General features: G+C 37.7%; 1 protein-coding gene across 1 annotated transcript in view; it reads right to left on the bottom strand.

Annotated features, from left to right (window-relative positions):
* Positions 1-2,111: 2,111 nt before the first annotated feature.
* TSPAN14 (tetraspanin 14) overlaps positions 2,112-26,057 on the bottom strand; it is a 34,521-nt gene continuing 10,575 nt past the window's right edge. Inside the window, exons 2-9 of the mRNA XM_062000746.1 lie at positions 22,814-22,911; positions 17,180-17,230; positions 13,574-13,720; positions 12,568-12,738; positions 9,788-9,913; positions 8,111-8,155; positions 7,556-7,675; positions 2,112-5,837 (exon numbers count right to left, since the gene is read on the bottom strand). Of these exons, the coding sequence (XP_061856730.1) occupies positions 5,766-5,837; positions 7,556-7,675; positions 8,111-8,155; positions 9,788-9,913; positions 12,568-12,738; positions 13,574-13,720; positions 17,180-17,230; positions 22,814-22,894 (813 nt within the window). The 5' untranslated portion in view covers positions 22,895-22,911 and the 3' untranslated portion in view covers positions 2,112-5,765. The remainder of the gene's footprint in view (positions 5,838-7,555; positions 7,676-8,110; positions 8,156-9,787; positions 9,914-12,567; positions 12,739-13,573; positions 13,721-17,179; positions 17,231-22,813; positions 22,912-26,057) is intronic.

Genomic DNA, 26,057 nt, shown 5'->3' with positions numbered 1-26,057 from the left:
CCTCCTTCCTCCCCATAGCAACCCCGCACTACTGCTGAGGTAAATGCAATAAAATGCCAGCTTTGCCAACCCTACCTTGCATTTGTCCATGCTGCTGCATAACTAACACTCTTTAAGCCCAGGTACAGCTCCTGCTTTGAAAGCTCACTGAGATACTAACACACAGCAGTTAAGCTGCTTGGCTTTGTCAAATCAGGAAATCAACTGCAACTCTTTCTTATATCAATGGGACCTTAAAATCATTACAAAAAGAACTCAAGTTTCTATCATGCAACCTGAAGCAATGGGGTTTTAGATAAGATGAGAGCTGTAACTTACACAGTGGGGCTGTGAAGGGCTAACTAATACCAATTCAACCTCCACACATTGTGAATCAACCTGTGAACCCAGCTGTCAACTGAACATAACAAAACCACCAAGGAACAGTACCTTTAAACCAATTCCCCCTTCAAATTTCCAATTTTCAATCTGAGTTTTTGCTGGCTAGTGTCACAAGCTATGCTCATAAATACCTGAGATCATGGTTTTGTCCTAATTTCAGAGTTGCAGCTATTGTAACCTGGAATGAGTTTAGAAGAAAAGTTTACAAGCAACTGCAGTCAATGACCATACAGTGCTTGTGTGAGACAAAAATTAATGCTAGTTAGAAATCTTAAGTGAGCATGTGTGATGTGGAGGCAGCTGGTATTTCGTTACATTATCTCCAGCAAAAGAACTCAGGTTTGACTTTAGATAATGAAAAACTGTAGTAAAACAAATGTCTCTGAACACTTATACAGAACTCTTTCCTATTTAAGAATTATAAAAAAGGTAACAGGATCTATTGTACAACTCATTCACATGGGAATATTTTAAAGGAGTTGCAATTACGTCACAGAGACACACTGCCAAGACTGAGCAGATGAAATTCAAAACCCTGGAGTGGTAGATACTCAAGAGCTAGGCAATGACTTTTTTTAGCCAGCAGTAAAAGTTAGAGGAAAAAAACAGAAAAGTATTGACCTTGAAAATTATTATAAAGAAGAGAATATTTAAGAGTCAACAAGACCTCTTGTTCTCAAACACTTTGAGTGTAACTGGCTTGTATCTGCAAACATTACAATTTTGTTCCTGCAAAAGCTTTCCCACTTGATAGCACTACTTAGCCCACTACATCCACCATCAAATATCCACTTCCAAGAGTACTCTTGAGAAAGGGGATTTCACAAAGTCACCCCAGACAAGTAACTTGGTAACACACGTGCATGTTTTGAGTGCACAGTAGGAGAAAAGAAAAACAAAAGCTGAACCATGTGCGGTTTCCTCTAGATTAAGGTACACAGTGATATAAGCATCACACATTTCCAACACCAAAACAAGATATAGCATCAGATAATCTCAATTTCAGAGTAAGACCTGAGGTTGTGCCTAAACCGGCATTAGTGTAAACTAGATTATGTTCTACTATAAATTTTATATTAACACCCCCTCCCCAAATGCAGTCACTTATCAGATATGATCCAGTGTTAGTATTCTACAGTCTCTAATTCCAGATATTGCATTATATTAACACAGTCATTAATTCTTGGTTAACATTTCTCTGATCTTATTAAAACTAAAATCACATTTTAATGTGTTAAAGAAACACTAAACTGGTCAAAGAAGCAGGCAAACTGAATTCTGCAAGCCTTATCTTCAAACCTGGAAGTTACTTACCACCTACACTCTTGAAAGTAGTTTCACAAACATTGCTCAGAGATGACAATCCATAACCTGTGGAAATCACACCAGCAATAACCATGGACAACGGCAATCAAAGTGCAAACAGCAGCTTTAACTTTTTGTCTGTCCAGAGATAATAATTTCTTTACATCATTCTGCAGCTCTTCACTTATTCATGGCTTTCCATTAACAATGAAAAGAAAAGCACCAGTGTCATCTGCTATTCAGTATCCTATACTGGGAAAAAAAAACCCCAAAAATTAGTTTCAGCAAAACATACACAAACAGCAGCAGACATTTACCATTTCTGTTGTTATCCACAAGTTGCAGGCTCAGGAGTCAGTGAAAACTTTTGAGAGAGAAATACCAGTGATCCCAGGTAACAGATCTTAGAAATCAAACTCCAGAAGTACAAAACATTAGATTTTATTTAATCAAATTTAAGGCTTGAGAAACAAAAATACTGAAAATGCTCAGAAAAGCCATCTCAGAAGAGACTGGCTAAACAATGTTCAAGCTGCATAAGTCACAAGGGGAAATGCGAAGAAAGGATGGAATGGGGAGACAAAAAACAAGGCAATTCTATATACAAGCCAATTGCCACATTAACCTCAGTAGACTGGAGATACAGGTCAATCCACACAGCACTGTATGAGGATCATCAAAACTAAAGACCACTTGGGAAGGAAACTTCAGGTTTTCAGGAGGCAACCGAAGCTCCTTTAGTCACTGGAGTTTTTTCAGTGCTTATTCTCATTCTCCTCTTCATGTACAAGGAAACTGTGTCCAAATGCAGGTATATTAATAGAAGCAAAAGGGCAGTTGCACCATCAAACATGCTGACAAATAAATAGGTTGCTTCACCAAAACAGACTGTGCTCATTTCTGAGAAATAAAAGTAATTACACCGAACAGTTTCCTTCTCTCAGTCTAGTTATTCAAGTCTGATCTCATATTTGACATCTTCATTAAAAACCTTGTTTCCATTGTAGTGTTTGTGGAGTTGTTCCAAATGCAATCACTGAAATCTCAACCTCAACAATTTATCAAACCTCTCTTCATGACATCATTGAATTGCTTCTCCTTCAAGGTTTTAGAGCCCAGCTCACACCTAACTGCTTTTGATGACAAGATTTTTAAACCACAACCTGAATCTTCAGCCATGAAGTCACTGCAAATCCACAGAGAATGTGTTAAATATAACTTAAGTACAAAGTGGTAAGAAAGTATTTTCATTCCAAGTCTGAAATTGCACTAGCCATGTGGATCACAAATAGCGGTTCCACTTCCATGCCTAGATACAAACCAGTCTAGAGCCTCCAGGTTTTAAAAGCAATACTGAATAAGCAGAGTTTATCCACAGTTAAATCACCATGAATTTAAAGTTCTGCAAACAGGTTTGAACTTGGTCTCTTGAATTCATTTCCAAATAACTGGAGCATTGATACACAGCTGGTGTTAATACAGTCAAAACCAATAAGAACAAACTGTGGAAAGACAACACTTCAATTAAATTGTTTTGCATACAAACAGTACTTGAAAATGAAACCAAAGTATTCATTTGTCTTCAGGCAACTTGGCAAGATCTGCAGACACAGGAATCCCGATCTGACACTGGCTCTTCTCAGTAGCTCATTTCAGTGTGTGATCGAGGCATTTTTGACACCATGAGGATTTTCACCAACTGCTAAAGATATTTGCCAGTATTAGAAGCTTTCTGTGTCAAAAAGTGGCAAACTGGAACATACTCCCAAGATGCAATTTTCAATGCAATGTTTTACAAATAAAAAGTTACAAACAGAAAGCATCCTCCTCCAATTTTACATACACAAGATTATTACACACAACCTCAGAGCCAGCTGGTTGATGAGGCATTGTCAAATTTCAAGCACCGGAGCTTAAAGCAAAGGCTGTTGGACATGGCTTTGCTACTTGCAAAGTAGCAGTAAAAGCATTCTATTTTTTTGGCATCTCCTAATGGCCTAGATTCAACAAATACTACAGACCTCAGATTCAAGGCTCTACAGAAGAAATGCCTCTGTCTCTTCTCTCAGTGATCCACTGCTATTGTTTCCTTGTATATCAAATCTAAAACAAAAAATATATCACAGTGCACTTCTCAGGATTTTACTCTCAGGTTTTCAAATGAGTAATAGCATACTGTTCTCTGCCACTGTAAGGAAATCAGCCATCCTTAGACAAGCTTCCTTTTCCTGTTGTGTCTCAATCACTGGACAGAAAAAGAACTATGAAAGCTGACCTACGTACACACGACAAGTACAGCATTGTCTGTGAAATGCTGCACAGATTAAAAAGGATGTCTGGATAATCAGTGCAGACAGGAAGAATCTAACTGCTGATCAGCTTTTGCCAGTGAAACGTTCATTAATATATGCATAATAATAAAAAAAAAAGACTTTGAGAAATACATAAAAGTTTGGCTTCCTAAGAAACCCATATACTTTGGAAATACAAGTATTAAATCCTTCAGGCAGACTACATGTAGTAAAATATCATTACAAAAATATATTTTTTCTAAAATTTACACTATGTTAGGCACTGTAAATAAACCTGCTCTCCCTGAAAAAATTAGTGTCACTGGAAGCAGTAAATATGGTTAGTTATATGGCCCATTGTAAAAATGACAGCTACAAGCTACTTTCAAGAACTTTTAGGTCATATACTTCTATCTTAAAGCAAAAAATATTATGCCAAAGTCCTTTAGAGAAGAATGGAACTGTTACTGAACTACAGAGCCATTTATTGAACCCCCAAGAAGAGAGGGCAGGAAGAAGAGAGTTTAGTTTTATTCCTGTCTACAAAAAAAAAAAATTACTTCGTCAGGAATAGTTCAGGCTGATGAAGAAAACTGCTCTCAAGAAATCATTCTGGTTCACCATACTGTGACTGGCATTTGAGCCATGTATCAGAACAACTGATGACTCAAGAGCTTCAAAGAAGATGTAAAAATGCAACAGCTCTTAATCTCTCACTAAATGCTTATTTCCTCGTTAAAAAAATAGATTTCCATAGGGATCAATACTGAATTTAAGTGGTTTTCATCAGTCCTGATATTGGCAGTTAGGACTTGTGAACATCAATATAGCAGTTGTGATAGTAACTAGAGGAAAGGCAAGACCCACCAGCAGCTAGCACAGCACGCTCACTACCTTGCTACTGAAGCAAGCTGGATTTTGAAATTTCTGCAGACAGAGCTTTTCAAAGACATTACTGATCAATACAAAGCTAGGCATATTTAAAGAGTTTTTTTGTTCTCTAAATAAAGAATATTTACTTTTTTTTCTGACAGGAAACAGCATCAGGGGTTCACACTCCCTTGCTTGAAATGTAGCATTAGATGTTAGAAACCCACAGATGGTCAGATCTTTCCCTTCTTGAGAGAAGATTTGCATTTTCAAAACAGCGTGGGTTTCTCAAGCTCTGATGCTGAGCACAAGGTTCTGCTCCTGAGACATCTACATTATTCTCAGTCAAATAGAAATATCCCTACTTCTGCACAACTGAAAATCAATTGAAGAGATAGACAATTTTGTTACTTTTTCCAATTTCCCATACCATGATGATTATGGTTGCTGGATATCTTGCCACAGAATGACTGCATGAGTCTACTGTTGAGGTTAAAAGGATTTCAAGATTCTGAAGGAATCAGCACATCTTCTGAAAAGATTATATTTTGAGACTGATGACAGTTGGGAGTGAAAACAGAACAATCTTCACATTAATCCTTCAAGAAAAGGGTTTACAGTAGTTTCATTTCTCCATGCTACAATCTCTAAAGTGTTTCAACAATGTCTTGTGAAATTCCATTTCTTCCTCCGAGATCAATGCTGGTGCACTGAGTTGTCTTGTTAGAAAAAAGGTAGACAGGTGTATGTTCAGAAATTTTTTTGTACCTGCTTCTAACAAAAAGTATGAGCTGGGTAAAATCCACATACAGTTTTTAACAAGAGGAAGTATTTCACGGTGTGTGTATTTCTTCCACCACGGTGTCCGAACAAAAAGCGTAAAATACACTTATTTGCAACATGTGTCTGGTTTTACATTCAGAAGGCATTACCTGCCTTTACAGCTTCAATATCAGAAATCAATGTCCTGGCTAGGAAAATCCCAAAAATCTAAAAAGACAAAAAACAAATCATTTATGAGATGAAACATTTGTCATGTACTAATCTGCAACACTTTTTAAAAATTGGACCCTATTACTATTACTCATTGCTGCAGAATGGGAACCTACTTCTGTGCTCCTATTACATTGTACTGATGTCACTGCAACTACTCCTCTGCATAAAGGTATTAACTCATAAAAGTGTTTCCAGGTTCAGATATTTCATAGGCAGGATCATCCATCAAAGTATGACTATTATTAAAAGTAATAAAAGCAGTAGAATCTTACAGGAACTAAGACTCAGAAGAAAGATACTTTCATGTAACACTTTAGAAGCATTAAAAAATAAGATTCTAGATGTCCTAGAGTTGGAAGAAATCCATTTAGCCAAGTTTGAGCCTTAAAATACTCAAACTTACCAATTGCCAGTGTCACAAATCAGGCATTTTCACTCATTCCACAACTTGGGATAATAGGAGTCTATTTTCTAAACCATTTTTTCAAATACATATTTACCTTCACTAAAATTAAATTCTTGTCACAAACAGTAGTGTGAAATGTCCCAGATTAAGACACTGAAATCTGAATTTTAACATTCACTCAAGTTCTTAGAGAAATCTTCTTTTACAAATGAAAGATGTATTCACAACTCAGCACGTTTCTGTTGTTCCAAGAATATTTCAGGGAGACTGGGGTGAAGTTTTGGAGAAGTCAAAATATTTGTTTTAGAAGCAGCAGTCAGGCTGCATGTAACTCAGTCTTGTCAATTTAATACACAAGACCAACTCAATTTGAAAACACACGTGACAAAGTGGTTTCACAGAGAGCCAGGACATAAGAATAACAACATCAGGTTACTGTCAGTCAACACACTGACAGAAGATTAGAATTCATATCTTGAAGATATTTCTAACTGAAAGCATTGTCCTCAGGACAGCTATCTCCTAGCCACAGAAGCACTACTAATAAAACATCAAAACCCAAGCAGAGGGCAGTATTGCCATGGCTGGGTTAAAAGTATTCTGCCAGCACACTACGCTCAACTATTTTCAGTTAAATGGAAAAATACATTCTGTATTAGATTTACAAAGTTGTTATTTCCCACTGAAGTGAAGCAGTGCTACAGCAAAGAAATTAAGTGTAAACAACTGACACAGTGAAAGCAGAATTCACTTTGAAAAAAGTAATCTGCTATGTTTTACAGAGAATTTGGGTTCTTTTTCTTTGATGCATTTTCAAGTAGTATGCTACAGGTCACAGCAAGCTGAGTGGTAATCTTAGCATGAAGGACAGAATCATATTTTAGTCATTTTGCATTTGTGACTGAAGGCTGTACTTCAGATCTACTAGAGAAGATGACCTGATTTCTCCTCTCTCATATTGAAATGTAAGAAATATTATTGTATTACATTCTTTTATAAAATACCAATGTATTAGCACATATTAATATATAACAATATACATCACAGTCATCCTGTGCTGTATGTATTAGAATTACTTTGTATTTTTATAATGATTTTCCTTGCTTTGAAGAACATAATCAACAGATTTAAACTAGTTGATATCAGATATTTTTACTCTAAGTCCCTATAATTTTTTCCCATATTATTTTCATACTTAATCAGTGTAAAAATATTTACCCATTTCCATAACTATTTCTACCTTCAGCAGGTCTGTATCTGCAAACTTGAAACTTTTTGCTAAGTGGCATAACAAAAACCAACTAACCTGGAGCAGTGAGATAGCTATGAAGACACCTGCAACAATATAGATATTTCGAGGTAGCCAAGCTTCCAGAGCAACAATACAGCCTTTGACAAAAATCTGATCATCCCATTGGCTCTTGCTCTGAAGGTAGAAAAGAAGAATATTACTTTACTGCTCAAGTTTATTATAAGATCAGCCAGACTCCAGAAATACACATACCTATATTAAAATCAGGGAAAGTCAGACATTGATGTATCTTCCTACAAGTCCTGTTATTAGAACACTTTCGAATTAACAGATAACAGAATTCAGAGTTAGACTGTTACAACTAACAACTGGAAGGCACATTTAAAACAAGGGTCCTACCCCTATCTGAAACACACCTTTCCCTTTACTCTTCCATCACTTGTTTTCTCCATGTTTTCACAGTACAAGTGAAAATTTCTGCTGCACTATTTGTAGTGTGATGTAGCACAGCCCATTAGTTCCTAGAATTTTAAACTGACATCTCTATCAGCAATTTTACCACTTTTATGTTTGCCTATGCAGGCACAGAGCAAGATCCCAGCATCTTACCTTTTTTCTGACATCGTAGCCACACTGTGTATTCACAACTTTTTGCTACAAAGCAAAAAAAGATTCAAGTAAATCAACTGAATTCTACTCACTTCTGTTCACAGGAAGTTTTTCTGTCTTTTAGATTCACAGACAAACAGATCAGGTCTGCCTGAGCCAACAGTTTTAAGAATCAGTTTTTAGTACAAATGAGCAAAGCACTAGCATAACACACATAACGACAAAGCAGAGGTGTATGCTAGCAGGAAAACATCCCCTACAGGAAGTTCCAGCTTCTTCTATCACTTTGCTTTCAGCTAGCAAAGACTCTTTAACATCAAGCATTGCAACTGTACTGTCAGCACACAGATAAGACATCTGCATTTCCACCATCAGTTCATGCTAGATATTTCACATAACACCTGAACACTGAGATAACAATAAAGGTACCAGGATTGTTTATTTACATGCAGTTGAGAAACATACCTTACAACTCCATCATTAAGTGCTATAAAACTTGCTATCTTCATCAGTTAAAAAAAGGTACCTGCTGCAAGCTACTTGACCCACCCAACATCTCACATATAACTGAGCTCCAAGATATACTCGGTCTTGAAGACAAAACACTTCAATTGCAGATCCCAAGCAGAACAATCATAAAGATCTTCCAGGTCACAATCCCACACCACTCAGTGACAATATTTATATCTCCAAAGATGCAAAGACATTCCTCGTAAGACACTTGTAGTTTTTTCTGTTTGAGACTTATGAAAACATATGTATACACAATGCATAGTGCATTATATTAAAATACTGAGAATAGAATCCCGTAGTAACAAGATTTAAACATACTTACACCTCCTTAAATACAATATCAGCAACAGAAAAAGTTACAGTGGAATAGTATTGCTCCAAATGAAAGTAGAAAATCATTACTAGGTAATATGGAGTATTTCCCTAACAAAGTCTTTCCCTGGCTGATTTCCAAGATGAACAAAAGCATTAGTACAGCCTACCAATGACCATTTGCTCTGTATGAGGATTCCTGGACTGACTTTGAGCTGCAACTATTCCCACTAATGCAGTATTGTATGTTAGCTTCTACCTCCATATTTTGGTTCCCACTGAAAAGGTCAGATTCCCAAAGTTTAATAAACAGATTTCAAGAGCAAGCACCTAAATCTTGCCAAAAAATAGAGAATTGATTCAAATGCTTTCAATTGTGTTTGCACAGGAGCACTTTACTAGCTGCTGATAAACAATCAGGAAATGGAGTTACTCCTACTTTTCTGGCACAGGGGTAGTGTAACATTGATTCTAACTGAGACAAATATACTGATTGAATAATGCTCTCAATGTCCTTACAGGCCAGATAAGAGACCAAGGAATTCAAGGAAACAATGGACTGGGAATAAAAAAAAAAAAAATAATACATCGGCCACCAATACTTGCAGACTCAAGCCACACAAAAATAGGTTGAATTCCTAATGACAATACATTTTCACCAGCATAACAGATTGATACATTCGGACTCTAAAAAGGATGGAGCAGAAACATACAAGTTTGTCTGCATAACAGTAATTTTTAATCATTTAGATGATCTTTTAAAGCCCTAGTTATCACACCTTATGCAGGAAGTACATCCTTTTGTAACTGTCCAACAATATCAGAACAATACAAAGCCAGGAAACGACTTACAGCAGGATCAGGTATACAACAGGAAAAAGGAACGCCACACTTCTCACGACTTTTGCTTTCACTGCTGCAGTTGAAGTATATGTTGAAGTCCCAGTCATCTGGGCCTTGGGCACCACAGCAATGGTTCTGCGAGAGATAAACATTTAACATTTAGGGAGTATTTTAGAGACAATTTATCCACTGAATGAACTTTCTGGAATAATAGTTGTTCATCATCTTCCCTTTCTCTAAAGCTGTGCAGAATCAATGGCAGTATCAGAGTAAAAAGCGAGTAATCAATATAGGGGATCTATGAAATCAAAGCAATACATTCAGCATACTGCTCCTGGAAATAGGTGTCAGCATGACAAACCAATTCATAAAAATTATCACTTTGGATGTAATTGCCTGATGCAGCCAGTGTACATCCAGAAATAGTGCAACAGAACACATTACACAAATGCTTTGTATCCCATTATTTCTTAGTCAACCAAACCCAAAAAAACTATGAAAAATGTTTCTTTAAATTTGTGCCTCCATCCCTAAGTCCTCATGAATCAAGAAGTTGTCTTCTCCCTCTTTACTGTAAGAAGTCTATCTGAACATTTGTGAACATACTTTTCTTTTAAATAAGGCTCTCATATCCAGACAAATTAACTGGTAAAGTCTCATCCCACTAGTTCAAAGGTCAGTTAACTGTATAAGTATTTCACCTAAGTTTCTTGACCTAAACAGTGTAATTACCATAACTGCAGGTTGGGGAAATTCCAGTATTTCAAGGAATGTGCATTCCTGGAACTAGTGAAAGCTAGTTTCTTAAGTTATGCTTTGTAGTTTACTGGTCTGGACATGTAAGGGTACAAATCTTTCTCTACACTTGAGTACTTGAACTGTTGTATCATCATACAGATTTTCCTGCTACCTCATGAAGTTCCATCCTCTTGGGATCTCTCTGGCATCTCTACTCTGCCCACTGCCCATCTTCACAAAACTCCTATTAACCTGTCTCTGGGACCACCAAAGCTTAATAAATGGATTTAGACGTTACTAAGTTGAGAGACACAGATGAGAATAGAGAGCAGAATCATTTACATAGTTTTCACAGGAACAGAACAGTCAGAATAGAAAAAACGCCCAGATAAAGTCACTAATACTCCATGAAGAAAGCAAGAGAGGCTTTTTGTCTTTATAGTTCCTCTTCCCCTCACACATCTATGTCTTTAGAAACAGCCATACCCCCACTAAACATGATAAAGGTAAAAGACTATGAGGTCACTTACAGGCCTAAAAGTAATTCAGTAAGCCAGAGCAAAGAGCTACCTAAAAGAAGCTCTCTGGGTCCCATGGCACACAGAGAACAGAACAAGTCAGCCTAAGGAGTGTGGCTCCTCAGCAGATGAGCTTAGTGAAGCATTTGAACACACTGTTGCACCTTGTTGTACAACCCTTGGAGAAGTCCATTTGCTAATCCCCATTGGATACTTCCTCCCCTTCCTCAGTACTTTGATGTATGGATCAATGACAGGCCAATTCAGACCTTTCTAGACTTTCCTTTTTTAGGTTTATTAGCTTTTTAATCTAGCTAGTGAACTCCTTATAGTAAGCTCAGACTTTTATTTTCAATGAGAAGTACTTAGCTGGACTTCAACTGTAAACAGCTTAACGTATTAACCTGGCTGACTGCATTGAACCTAGATAAACAGAATGGACAACAACAGAGTAGACACCACCAAGACAATTACTGGTGCTGGTCAGAGCTAAGAGGAGCTCTACCTTACATAAAGGTGCCCTTAGCATCAAAAGCTAAAGCAAAATAGCATTGAAATCCATCCGGGCAGCTTAAGGATGCTTCCATATCAATGCACACAAGAGTGAATGAACAAGACAGGTACGCTGCTGGTAATATACAGCTGACCAAACTGATATCCACTCTAAAACATGCTCTGCTATTGAACTGAGCTGTAAGCACAGCTGTGATCTTCTAGAAGATGGAAGACAGACAAAAATAACCTTCTTTTGTAAGAGAGGGGGGAAAAAAAAGAAAAAGGGAGATAACTAGGGGTGTTGGACTAGGTGAGCTTTCGAGGTCTCTTCCAGTCCTTGAGATTCTGTGATCCTACCTCTTTGTCCTTACATACATACTCTCTCCATATATAATTTTATAATCACACTCAAACAAATGCCAAAAGACATCCTCGCTGGTTTTTTTTAGTGGGTATAATTACAAAAGCAACTGACTGAACGAAAGCCACCAGCTTTAGCCTTAGCATTAGCCTCGTCATCTCCTGGATTACATCACTATCTCCTGGTAACTAACTATTTTAGGATTACAAAATTGTAAAATTGTTTCAACTTTCCTAGAGAACTGCCTGACTAGATACTGGCCTTTCCTAGTTCACAAAAATCCACTTTGCTTCAGATGAGGTGCATCTCAGAAGATGCACTGTGCTGCAGTGACTTCTAAAGTAAAAGTGCAGACTACTAGTTCCACTGCATACTTTTTTCAGGATACAGTGTTTTTCTGTTTCACACTTCTCAAATTGATGCAATACTGATCAGAATAAAGTCAAGAAAGTCAACAGGCAGATGGATTCCTGGCAGAGCTTCCACATCCACAGTTAGAACAGCACTGTATTTCAGAATACTATATGCCTGATACTTTTGATGTTGAAAGAGTAAAAGTGTACATCTGTAACATGGCACTATCAACTACAGAATATAACAAATCTGTAACAAAAAGAAAGCATCCAAATCCACATTCTCCTAGAACACATGAAAGAAGTGACAGGATATAAACTTACAATTTTCTGCAGTGAATCTATGAGATTCTGGAGGTCAATATCATCTCGGTAGGATTTAATGTTATTCTCAAAGAATTCCTTGACCCTGTCCCTCACCCAGTCCTGGAACAGGAAAGCCAGAACTGCCACTGCCATCTCCAGCAGGAATATAAACACAATTGCTCCACAGAACTGTAAAAAAAGTTCCAAGTCAGAAAACATCCATTGATTTTGAATACCTATCTACTCCCAAGTCCACCAGAAATAGATACAGATAATTAAAACACTCACTCAGTACAGATACCGTGAGAACACAGACTGTTAAATGAGAATACAATGTAAAGATGCCCTCATGAGGTAGTTACCTTTTCTTTGGTTGCATGAATGACAATAAGATGAACATTGTACCACAGTCACTATGCACAACAGTGACAATATTAATAAATTAAAATCTACAAGACACGGGTCTAAAGTAGTCTTGATGCTACTTGGGATTGTTTCCAGTTTCCTATTTTTTTTTCAGCTTAACTGTTTTCAGATCTGAATCAAAGAAGCAGCTTCAGCATAAAAAAATAACCATTTAAAGGATTTTGCATCAGACACCAATGTCCAAGTTTTGTCCACCAAACACTTAGAAGAAATTTTCAAGTTTTTAAGGGATTTTGCTCTCCCTCGGCCACTGTCATCTCCTCTCCAATTCCTGACTATGTTCCGGAACATTGTATTTTGTGATATCATATACATAATGTTAGATTGTAGTATACATACTATAACAACATCACTGTATAACAGAATGAATAAAAAAGGGAAGAAACATTTTCCAGAAAGGGGAAAAATATACACAGGCTTGAACCTACACTGCTTTCAATGCTATTACTCAGAGGCTGATCAGGGAAGTAAGCTTACTATATACATTGTGATAAACCAAATTCTACAAATTAATTACCTGGGTTTACTACTAGGTCTTCATCCCCCATTCCCAGCTTTCACACCCATAATAATTCAATCCCATAATGACGTTACTTACAAACTTCAGAAGGCAGATGTTTTCTCTCAGTGCTCCTACACAACCAGCGAATCCCAAAGTAAACATCACTATTCCCACCAATAAGACAAGCACCACTGGGTCCAGACCATGAAGACCAGTCACCTTTGTCAGATCAGACAATACACCCTGAAAGGGAAAAAAACAGGATAACAGAAAAAAGTGATTAATATAAGCATGTTTTTTGTTTAATATTCCTTCTGGATGTCCATGATTTCTCCATGAAACTGATTGCAAACTCTTGAGATTGCCAATAGGGATCCACATACAAAAGTCTTATTGTAAAACTGTTATTGACAACAACAATTTTCTTGACCCTAGTAGAAGTAGTACTAATCCAAAAAGTTACAGCTATTAACTCTTTTAATAAGTAAATCCAGAGCAGTTAACTTCTTGTTATATTCTCTTAGGTTTATTTGTCAAATCACCTGGGTTTTTTTGTCAAACAAAATTTCCACAAGATGGTGCCAAATGCTCGAAGCTATCATTGAATATTCATTTGGTTTCAAGGTAAAAGGAAAGCCATAGAACAGAAGGGCACTGCAATTTCAAAGTTTAACAAAAAGTAAGAAAATTTATCCAAGCCTACTGTTTAGGCAGCAGAAAATTCTAACCACAAAGGTGGTTATGGGTGACGTTAAGTCTTGGTTTGGTTTTCTAGGGAAGTAGATTTTTTACCTCTCAACATTTTAGTTATACCCCCTTCTAGTGCAAGTTTGATGACTGATCCTCAAAAATCTTGCAAAAATACAGACGTATAATCTAAATATTCCCCTTTCACACCTGACAAAATTCTTACACCAAAAGAAGTTCTCTCTTCCATATAAGTATAAGAGAAAGATTTTAGAGAGACTCAAAGTAATTCATCTAAGCAGTCTAATTCAGTCAAGGGAATGCAAATTCTCATCTTGCTACTCAGTTATTTGTTCTAGAATTAAGTACAAAGAATATACATTCTAAGATAATATCTTGGAAAAATCCATATAATTTTGTATTTAAATCCTTACTTAACAAAAATCGTGTCTTCAAAATACAACATTACAAGTAAATGATGGTCCCATCTAAACAAACCTTGGCTCAGACCACACAATCAATGAAGACATGCCAAGACTAGCTAGGCTAATTCAATGTCTTTGTAGAACCAGTAGACTATTAAACCAAACACTGCATGACCAGGATATTTAAACTTTCACAACTATTTCCAGCCATATCCTTCCCACACCCAAACTCAAGCTAATATTCAACTTAATGACCAACAGGAGCTCAAGGATTTTTCCTCTCAAAGTTGCTTTCTAGGCAGTGAAGCCTCAGCCCATACTCATGCTTGGGGTTTCTCCATCTCAGGCACAGGATTTTGTACTTGCCTTTTTTTTTTTTCCTTTCAAATGGTTCCAGTCAACCTATTTCTCCATGCTCTTTAAGTACTTCCAAATAAGAGTCTTGCTCCAAAATAAACTGACTGCTCTCTCTCCACTTGCTATTAGCCATGAACTTGCTAGAATGAAGTTAGGCTGACTAGCCTCTAGTTTCCCAGAGCTTCTTTTATGTCCTACTTATAATAGTTTCACTAAAAAAAACGACCCAACTGTGTTTTCATTATGAGAGGGCTCGGTATTATCCATTTTGCATTTAACAGTTTATTACAATACACTTTAAGTGATTTTTGCACTCTCTTGGGTGACAGATATTAACATCTATTCAGTTTTTATTGTGTAGACACAGATTTTGACTTAAGAATAACAAAACTGATATATAATACAATAAGGATACGCCAATTAGATACACCAGGTAAAGACACTGGGTTTGACCCAAACAATTAAGGCAAACCAGGTATTTTCAACACCTCTCATAAACCAGTATTCTCATTTTTCTGTATTGGCAGCTAAGAGATGCACAGGATTTACATCCAGAAGAAAAGACTGCTCAGGAATCAATATGAAGTATAGTCTTGGTAGAAAAAGACAAGAAAAAAAAATAGAGACATTAAAGGGACCCGAAGTACTTCACGTTACACTAAGACAGGATGTTCAAAACTCCTCCACCACCTGTAGTTTATCTTTGAGTTTATGACTGCAGCACAGCTTCTTGAATGTTTTTCTCTTACTTCCAGCTATTGTTCACCAAGATGTTTATCAGTAAACAGACAGATCCATGCAGGCACTATAGCTGAAGAATGGCACTAATATGAAAGACTGTCCACAGAATAGACATAAAAAAAAAAATAATGTACAGACTTTGTGAGCTGTTCACAAATTCAAATGACAGGAAAACCTTTGAAGTACTTACTTGCAAAAAAGGATGAACAACAAAAATAGTTCAGGCAAAACTTAAGAAAAAGATAGTGTCTGTCTTTGTCTTTTAGTAGCTTTAGCATATCATAAGGCCCCTTTGGCAAATGGGGGTAGCTGTGAGCTAGTAATTTCCAACCACACAAATCCTGTGTGCTTCTTTACAGAAGATAATATCTGAATATGAGAGAACATAAATTCAAGGCAAGCTTAACACCCTTCCTAAAGGGCTACAAAGAAAATCCTTTTAGAACAGAATAGGAGGTAAATGCATTTATATGTGGAGATAGGCTGCTTACTAAATATCAATGATATCACTGATGTAGTTGTGAGAATGTCTGCACACACATAAGGAAAAGGAGAGTAAATACTTCAGCACTGATATCATTCATTTCCAGAACATGGACAAATCCCAAACCTCTCTGTATGTAGGCAGCTGCTGCCTATAAGGCACTCTGATTCAAGGAAATGTTACACTATGATGGTAATTAACGGGTTCCTCCTCAGCAGCACAACTGAACAGTGAGAGTAACTGCCCTCCAATGTTAATTATGAAACAGATCAGGAAATTTGCTAGTAATTGTCACTATTTCCTACCGCTTGCTGCTATATTGAAGCCATGCTTTTACATTCATAACAAGAGGGTGAACTACTCATTTCCACACATATACCACCTCTTCTCTTGTAACATGAAAACTCTGTGGGTACAGGGCTGAACAGACTTCCTCTGACTGCGGAAGTTATTCAGCGAAAAGAAACCTTTGCCAAAGTAAGAGTGTTATTCATCTAGACCATGTTCCTCAGTTTTATTCCTCTACATGGAGGCACAATCACTTAAGCAACTCCATGGAGAGGAAAGTGGAAGACAGATGGCTTGAAAATGGAATACTTCAGAAAGATGGTCCTGAAGACACGTGTGTTTGTTTTGGTTTTTTAACATAAAAGTTATGTTTGTCCGAAGTACTTCTTGTTCTTAAAGAAAAAGAGGTGTGTAGATAAGTGTATTTTGGAAAACATGCTTTTGAAAGAGAATCAGTTCATAAAGACTATTCATAAAGATTAAATTCTTCCTAGCATTCTCCTCTTACAAGTTTAAAAAAAAAATCTAAACAAAGGCCACAGTTTAGCACCTTATCAGGGACAAGAACAAAACTCTAGTTCAGCTCAACTCAGTTCAGACCACGGTCCCGAGCTTCAGTGGCTACACTGAACCTTTTCTGCTTCCCAAGGACATAGTTTTACTGGGGCAAGGGCAGAAGAGAGCAGCCAGCAAAGTAAGACCAGTCATCTCTACCCTTACCTTTTCACTCCACGCCCACAGACCAGCTGCAAGGAAAGCCACCCCAGCCAGCTGAAACAAAATTAAAACATTAATTAGATATACTGATCAATAAATTCTCAAACACTTAACAAGTAGCACCATTGCTCAAGTAAAACAAACAATGCCTGTAATCTCAGACAACAGTAATGGGAAATTCCTCCCCATGAGTCAATCTCTTGCAAAAAGGATTTAGAGTGCTTTTATTCCATAGCATTCTTGCATTTTATAAACTGCTTTAAAAAAATATTCAAATGTGATTACTCACGATTACTCAATAAGTACCCAGTACTAAATGAACAATTCCACAAAGTAGCATGCAAGTGGGAATTATCCGTGTCCCAGTGACTTGCTCTAAGCTTTTTGCCTGCATACTAATGAAGATTTCAGGATGTTTAACGCATTTTGAGATAATTTCCTATTTAAGTTAACTTCTCAGTGTCAAGGCTCATTATATTAGCCTCTTCTCTGATGAGATATATTTTGTCTTCTGAATCCTTAACTTAAGTTGTTCTGAATTAAGCTGAAGTAATGGCCCATCTACATACTTTCAATAAACAACAAATCTAACTGACTGCATACAAATCCTGTGTCAGCTCTTACACTCATATAATCAATATTTCTGAATTATATTTATCAAAATGAAGCAAGATCCTTGTTTTAGTCTTTTATTCCCTTTCTCCAGGCTTAGGCCATTTGTCTAATATCCAATTTCAATAATCAAATTAAAATGACTTCTCTACAAACTGAGGGCAGCTTCCCTTCATTACTTAAAATAGCTTTCTACCTTGCTATGCTCACATAACTTTAAAAGGCGTTGAGGTACTGCAGCATGTCTGTAGAGCAATGAAACTGGTGAAGGGTCTTGGAGCACAAGTCTGATGAGAAGCAACTGAGGGAGCTGGAAGGCTGACAGGAGACCTTCTCGCTCTCTACAACTACATGAGAAATACATGAGCCACTACATTTCCAGGCACAAAGACAACCAAATTTGCATGGAAGTAAAATGGTAGTTATTTAACTAAATGAGATTTCTTTGCTTTAAATACCATGTGGAAGATACTTTAACGTATCTCATTGAGAACTACTGTAAAACACATCATGTTGATAAAACTACCTCTGAAGTTAGCATGATTAAGTATTTCCCATAAAGAGTTCTACAGAAAATTAGCACCAGGAAAATATCCTGTCTTTACCACTCTTGCACAGAGGCATTCAAGTGACTACCCTGAGCTAGAACAGGGAACTGATCTAACCTGAACTGAAAGAAAAAGTTTTAACCTTCATCAGATCCCTGAACTAACTGGCCACATGGACAGGAGAACAGGCACCTGAGAAGTAGTAATGCTAACCAAAACTGTTCTCAGAGTGAGAATGAGTAAGACAGCTGTTTCAAAGGAGAAGCATTTTGAAATCCGCCTTTCACCACAATCTGGGTGACACGTAAGCAAGAACAAACCAGACTACCAAAATCATTCCTATGCTGTGGAGGAGTCATTTAAGCCATATACTACGTGAAAGGTTAAATGGAAACATACACAAAGCAGCTCCACTGTACTCCTCTGAACAGGAAACTGAAACTAACAATCAGCACTTGGTCATTTCCTGCTTTAGAAGTGAAAAATCCACACTATTAACATATCACACCAAGCTGTAAACTCTGCTCAGGAGATGTACGGTACTCAGACATCATGCACAAGACCACTTAGCTTAAGTATTATCTGTTCCCAATTACACTTTGAATTCCTTTAACTATGCTATCAAAATCACCCTACTGAGAAAACAGGTCTAATTTGTTTATCAAATCTAGGTTGGTGTTTAACATAATTCTTGCAAGACAGTCCTTGCACACAAACTGATTTTGGGTCAGACTGCCTCAAGGTCTGATTAGAAGCAATGAAAAGCAAAACACTCCTATTGCACTCAGTTATAGTAAGCACAAACTGTTAATTTTAGAGGACACTTTCCATCCCCCAGACAATCCTATTTCACAATGTAGCTCCACCAATGCCAGAGCCATCAGCAGCCTACAGCCCTTCCTTCCTACCCCTGTCTCTTCCCAGACTTTTCCTCTCTGGTCAGGAAACCACCTGGTGATGGATTCTTTCCTCTTCCTGCCACAGCCTTGCTGTTTCAGATGTTCCTGAAAAACAACATACTGCAAAAGCCACGGAAGTCTTATGTTAGCCTAAATCTTCTCTTACTCTTCAAGAATTAGCTCAGAATTCTTTCCCAGAGCTGAAGAGAATTTCTGCCTTTCCATCATCCCATTCAGGGTAAAAATGCCACATCTCCTATAGCACAAGTTTTATTTTTTCATCAAAAAACCCTACGAGACACACAGAAAGACACAGCATTAGAATATAAATCAAGATGACAGCAGCTGAAAGCTATTTTACCCTCTCCTCTCAATCTCTGAGACAGTGAGCTCACATACAACCTAAAAGGCTTTGGCAGAGCACACATTCACTTCATTGAAATAACCACGTCCTGGCTGAGGTGCAATTCTTGGACTATTCCCAAAAAATCCTTCAACTGGAGACAAAGCAACAAGCATCAGACACAAGTAATTAAGGAAATAGCTTTTACTCCCTTTGCCTTCCCAAGTGCACACTGGAAGGCACAGCGCAGTGCTGCACCCCAAGAGAGGACACCTCTGTACTCCCCGTGGGGTCAGTTCTCCACTTCCATCTCCTTCCTATACCAAGGCTTTCACAGAAGGACTTGCATAATTGAGAAATTACTCCAAATAGGAACATGCCAGAACCAAGCTCTTCATTTTGTATTACTGCAGTCTTTCATTATGACAAACAAAGCTACTTGGCAAAAAATTAATTCCAACTTTTAAAGCTCAAAAGGAGGTCCAGTCTTGCTATAGTAGGGTAATTTCACTTCAATCTCCAAGCACTGCCTGCAGGGCTATCTTAATGGTTGCAATGCTGCCTCATCACTGCTCTTTAAAACAAGTGTACTTGGAGAATTTAAATGTGAGCATGCTTAAAAAGCAAGATGAAAATAAAGTAATCCCACATTAAAGTCATACCTAGAAACACAGGTCCTTCCTAGTAACCCTCTTCCCTTTCCTACAAGAGAAAGCCAAGCATAAAGGAATAAAGAAGTGATTTTGCAAACCAGTTGTACATAACTCAAAGTCAACAGAACTGAATGTTCTACTGTCAAGTTGCCCATCTGAAAAAAATCACTTCCAAAGAATAAAGATTTTACAGATTTCTAAAGGTTGAGTAAACTGTGAGATTGCCATTATTAAAAGTTATATTTGTCCTCTAACTTCAGTATTTTGTTCCACCCCAGTCTGTGAATTGTATTTGGAACATGACACAAATTGAAGTAACCACCCACTAGAGTTCAAGTATTCTGTAAACTACTCACTAGACCACCACATGCTTTAACTATAAAGTTTATACAGTCACTGATATTACCTTTAGAGCTACAACAGGAAACTCAATATGCATCTTTGTGACAGAAGAACAAAATGCAAATCCTTATTTACATGAAAATATCTGGTTTGTGAATAAACTCTGTCATAAGTTGAGACATAGGTGAGCTGCATCATACCTCCAATAACAGCTGAAGTGGGCAAAAGGCTATGTGCACACCTATCTAAAATGCTATCATACCCACTACATAGTGGCCATCCCACTAACACAAAGGCTCAACAAAATAAGCTCCCACAAGCACCTGCTCTGCAAGCCAAGAAAAATGAATCAAGACTAACATTCCTTCCTTAAACGATCCTTTTTCAATGGTTACATTTCCCTTCTGATCTTGTAGACTTTCAGTTCTTTTAAGGCATGTAGAAAATTTGCTTTGCTCTATACAGCATGGATTTGTCCAATTAAAGACACTTAGACGAGTCATCCCAGCCAGCAGGATGTCATAAGCTCCTGAATCATTGTGTCAGCTAAATGATTCATGCACTGCCTATAGGAGTGTCTACTCACTCATTTACATAGCTTGTTCTACAACTAAAGGTGCCGAACTCTTATCAAGAGCTGTAGTTAAACATTATTTACTACGTCAGCCTAATAATAACTTTTCAGCAGAAACCTCAGACCATTTGTTGAGCAAGCTACTAAGACTACTCCACTCCACTCCAGATTAATGGAAGCTGTACTATACAGAAGTAACTACAGAGCTGGTGGCCTTTGAGCACAGCCTTTGACAGGAGGCCACATGGCAATCCTCAGTTACTAGAAGGAAAAAAAATCCTACTACTATTGAACATTTGTACTATGGCAATATTGTCCCCTACTAATCCTTAGTATAAAAAAAGTTCCTACACAAATCACACACATCTTTTCTGTCCTGTTATCCATGCATGGATAAACTCCCTAAGGTTGAGTGTTACAGTATCATGTTACATAGTAAACAAGAGGTGGTGACAGTATCAAACAGTTTTGTGATTTTCAACAATACACAAACATTGCACTCTGTATTATCCAGCCTTCTAAAACTCATTAGGATAAAGACAGCAGAAAATTGATGAGTACAAAATCAATGAGACTCACAGCTCTTTAAGCTATGATTTCCTACCCTGCAAGTCTTGCTCTCAACAGAAAAGTGAGCCAGACAACGTCCAGAAGTTCCATCAAATCTAGACTTTCTTATGACTCTAAATTAATTCAGAGTTTTGTCCATCATATATGCAGCTCTCAAAAAGCTTATTTTCTACCTTAAATACTGCCAAGCATGTGGAAACACCAACCTAGTTTACCAGAAGTTTATGTGGGTTAATCAAACAAAATACCAAGTCATTACAGACAAGTAGAGACAAGATCTTGCAGCCTGCAATTTATGTTCAGATACTAAATCTCCTTTTTTACTGAAGTTCAATACAGATTTAAGTAATAATTCTGTGTATCTTAAATTTTAGGTGGTAAAAATGCTGACATGGTTTAAGAAATCGCAGTAAACAAAATAAATTAATATAGGCTTCTCTAGTATGTCTACTGCAAAGCATTTGCACGTGAGCTCAGAAGGCCAACCATACCATGGCCTGCATCAAAACAAGCATGCCCAGTAAGTTGAGGGAGGTGATTCTCCCCCTCTACTCTGCTCTTTTAAGACCCCACCTGGAGCACTGTGTTCAGCATTAAACTCCCCAACATAAGCACATGGACCTGTTGCAGCATATGCAGAGGAGGGACGTGAAGATGATCAGAGAGTTGGAATCTCCTACAAAGACAAGCTGACGGAATTGGGGCTGCTCAGCCTGGAGAAGAGAAGACTCTAGAGACTTTAAAGACATCTCTTAGTACCTAAAAGGGACCCTCAAGAAAGCCAGAGGGACTTTTGACAAAGGCATGTAGAGACAGGACACATGGTAATGGCTTTAAACTGAAAGCGCAGAGATTTAATTTAGATACAAGGAAGAAATTTCTCACTGTGAGGGTGCACAGCAGGAATCAGTATCCACATAATTTTCAGTAATAATTACCTTCTCACATGGGATAGGCTTATTCAATTCCAAAATTCAGGGCATATATATCAGTCTCCTGCTTTTAAGTAAATATTTCAGACTGCTCTCTTGAACAGAGGAAGTTAGTAAAACTAAGATATGCCTAAACTGTTTCAGTCTCTACACTTTGTACTCACCCAGAAGATAATGTTGTAGCTGAAGAGTAGATATTTGTACCAACAGCTGACTTCTGCATTAGAATATCGGTAATAGTGCATCTTCTACAGCACAGCGTCTGCACAGAAGCAAAAGAAAGAAGAATTAGGTAGTGACAGATTTCAATAATAAAGATTTTTCTTTTCCAGATCTCTTTTGAGCTCTGCTGAGAAAGGTACTATAGTAACCTGTACCATATGCCATTCAGATACATGTTCAAAGTCAGCTCCACAACTTCTGCTGACCCTGAACTCCCTCTAAGTATTTGTTGCTTAATAATCTTATCTTCTTTAAGCACCCTTATGTGGTAATAGGGAGGGACACCCAAAAAGGAAACTAGCTATACAGTTAGCCTAGGAAGATCTGCATCAGCAAGTTGACATTCATCTGCTTTCTCACCCTTTCAAAACCATTTTTACTGAAACAGTTATCTGAACTTACGCAAAAGTCTAAACACATAGCCTGTGGATTGCACATCCAGCAACTTAACGAGCAAGAGGTAACCTAGAAAACCCCTGTGTCTACAGATGGCTGAATACAATAGGCTTTGCCTTCTCCACACTTTCACAGTGCTTTACTAAATAAGTACCCCATAAGAGGTCTTATTCTTAAGAACAAAACTCCTACAATTAACCAGCTGACCTGCTCTGCAGAGTTCAGTTTTCTTGCTTCCTGACATACATTTGAGACAAGGTTCAACTGGAGCTGTTGCTACAGCTTCTCAGAGTATTACAACTAATCCATCTCTGCAGAAATGCCATGTATAGGGGAAAAACAACGAGGATGAGCTGTTAAAATGAGAGTCAAGAGCGGGGAAGACAAAGCACTCACACAGGCCCTGTATGCTAGAGAGCATGACCACAGGAGTGCTGCCTATGAGAGGCAAGAAGCAGTTGCATATTTCAACCCTCCAGCTTGCTGCAGGTAAAACTTCTCCTCTTGTAAGATGTCAGTGAAAGGCTTGTGACAGGAAAGCAAGCACAGAGAATTTTCAAACACCTCATAACTAAGAAAAAGACTTAAAGAACTAGGTTGATTCGTGTATTCAGACAGCTTGCAAAAACCAAGCCTAGCCAGCAAAGTCTGAAACCAAGCACCATGGAATGGAGAACCGAAGGTCTCCACTGTCTTCAAGCACATGCTACCTATGCAGGTTGCTTAAGATAGCACTACCCACAGGCAACTCTAGATTAGTGTGTCTGCACAGACACAGTAGCAACTGCAAATTCATTCATAAAAGGAATTACTTCTGATTACCATACCAGATGGAATAAAAAACTCTATACAAGATGAAGCAAAACTGAATTAAGTCAGAACTCCAACAAGAATTTTTCCTCAATAGCTCCAGTGAAGGGACTGAACACATAGAATTAAATACTTGGCTAGCTTCAGTCTGTAGAAAGGATATATTTTTTCTCTAACAATGTGTAATATCTGCAAATTTTGTCAAGCTACAAAGTGTGAAAATCCACCATTAACACCCAAGCTTCTCATTTCCACAGTTCAGATGTTGATTTCCATACAGTTTTAACCAAATAGTGAAAACAAGTTCTTTGCCTTCCAAAACCTCACCTTCTAATTAGGTTCTAATGCACACAGCTCAATTATAGTAAAAATCTCTCAACTTTTGTTAAAACAAAGGAAATTGTACTTTATGGCAGGGCAGGTAATACGTGGAAAGGACTTTTCTAGATGTGATGTAGTCATATAGATCAGCTGAGTTTTACAACAGACATTCCTAAAAAGTAGATGGGTTTGTTTCCTCGTGCTCTGGTTCAGCTTTAGTTACTGACCTTTCCACCCATCCAACTTCATAGACATTTATGAATCTTACTATTATGAGACACAGTGAAAAAAACTTGTCTGAACAGCACTCTTCTGGCATGCTTTTCTAAGCTTGCTGCTGAGAAAATACATGAGAGGGAAGGAATGTTTGGTTTTCCCAACTTCGTTTCAGTTTGTAGCTCCAAATGGCAATTTCTACTTCAAGAATAGTTATACACTTGTCAAAGTTAGTAAGTGTGATGGGTCTGGGAAAAAAAGAGGGAAAAGAAGGGACACTAGGAGACAACAGCAGAACCCTACTAATCTGAGCAGTCCAAGACTTCATTGGCATCAGTATAAATGTCTATTACAGCAATATACCGGACTGCCAATGCAAACACATTCTCCAGATGAAGGAACAAGGCCTCCATCACTGCTCTGCCTCCCCCTCCATGAAAATCAAGATCCTGGCAAAAGACAGGAGCAGCAACTGTAAAATGGACTTACTACTAATAAGAAACCTTGTTTTTGTTGCTGTTACCACTACAAAAAAAAAAAAAAAAAAAGAGACATCAGGTGGCATTAAGCTGGCACATCATTGAATTCCATTAAAATGGGATTCTACTGGACAAAGAGGCTTAAAACACATCTGAGGTGAGAGGGAAAGCATACCAGTTCAGGACCTAAAATAGAAACACAGTCTGAATTCTTACTTTTTGTTAAGCTGCCTTCCCTGGCATTGGGACTTGCATCTAACTTCAGTGAAACTTCTCACAAGAGCATCAAAAGCAGCCTTACTGATAAGCACCAATCCCCATCTACCTCATCATTTTGACCACCAGCTTGGACGACATTTTTCCCCACTTCTCTATACAACTGGCAAGATGCCTCACTCAATACTAATCACAGTATTTTCACAGAATGGAGAAGCAAAATGTCTTTATATATGTGTGTGTGTGTGTGTGTGTTTATATATATACACACACACATATATACATATATACATACACACATACACACATATATATATATGCTTTTTTTAACACTCTGGAGTGACAGAGGCCTAGTACTACCAGTGCTGGTTCCTTGTTGCAAGAAGCTGTCCTGTAACAGTATATGGCCTCTCTGATAGATGTTACCTCCTGAAATACCTGCCTATATTAACAGAAGATTTTACTTAATCTCTCTGTTTATCCTCACCAGTCTTTTGGCTCTTCTTGACAGACCATGTAACACCACATGAAGCAGTATAGTCATGATCAGTGGGGTAATAACACACTGACATAATGAACCTACAGTGGAGGTATATCTGACTTTCTCCTCTAACCCTACAAATAAACAGACCAAGCAATCCACTCAAGGCCACATAGCCACCTTCCCTGTTGTTTACACTAAAAGCAGTCATGTTTCCTAATGTAGGAGGCATTTGTTACCAGTCTAGAAATCTGCTACATTGGTATT

This window comes from Colius striatus, chromosome 8, assembly GCF_028858725.1.
Source record: "Colius striatus isolate bColStr4 chromosome 8, bColStr4.1.hap1, whole genome shotgun sequence".
In the NCBI taxonomy this organism is placed as follows: Eukaryota; Metazoa; Chordata; class Aves; order Coliiformes; family Coliidae; genus Colius; species Colius striatus.
Note: the sequence above shows the minus strand (reverse complement) of the source record. Positions and strands in the feature narration are given on the sequence as shown.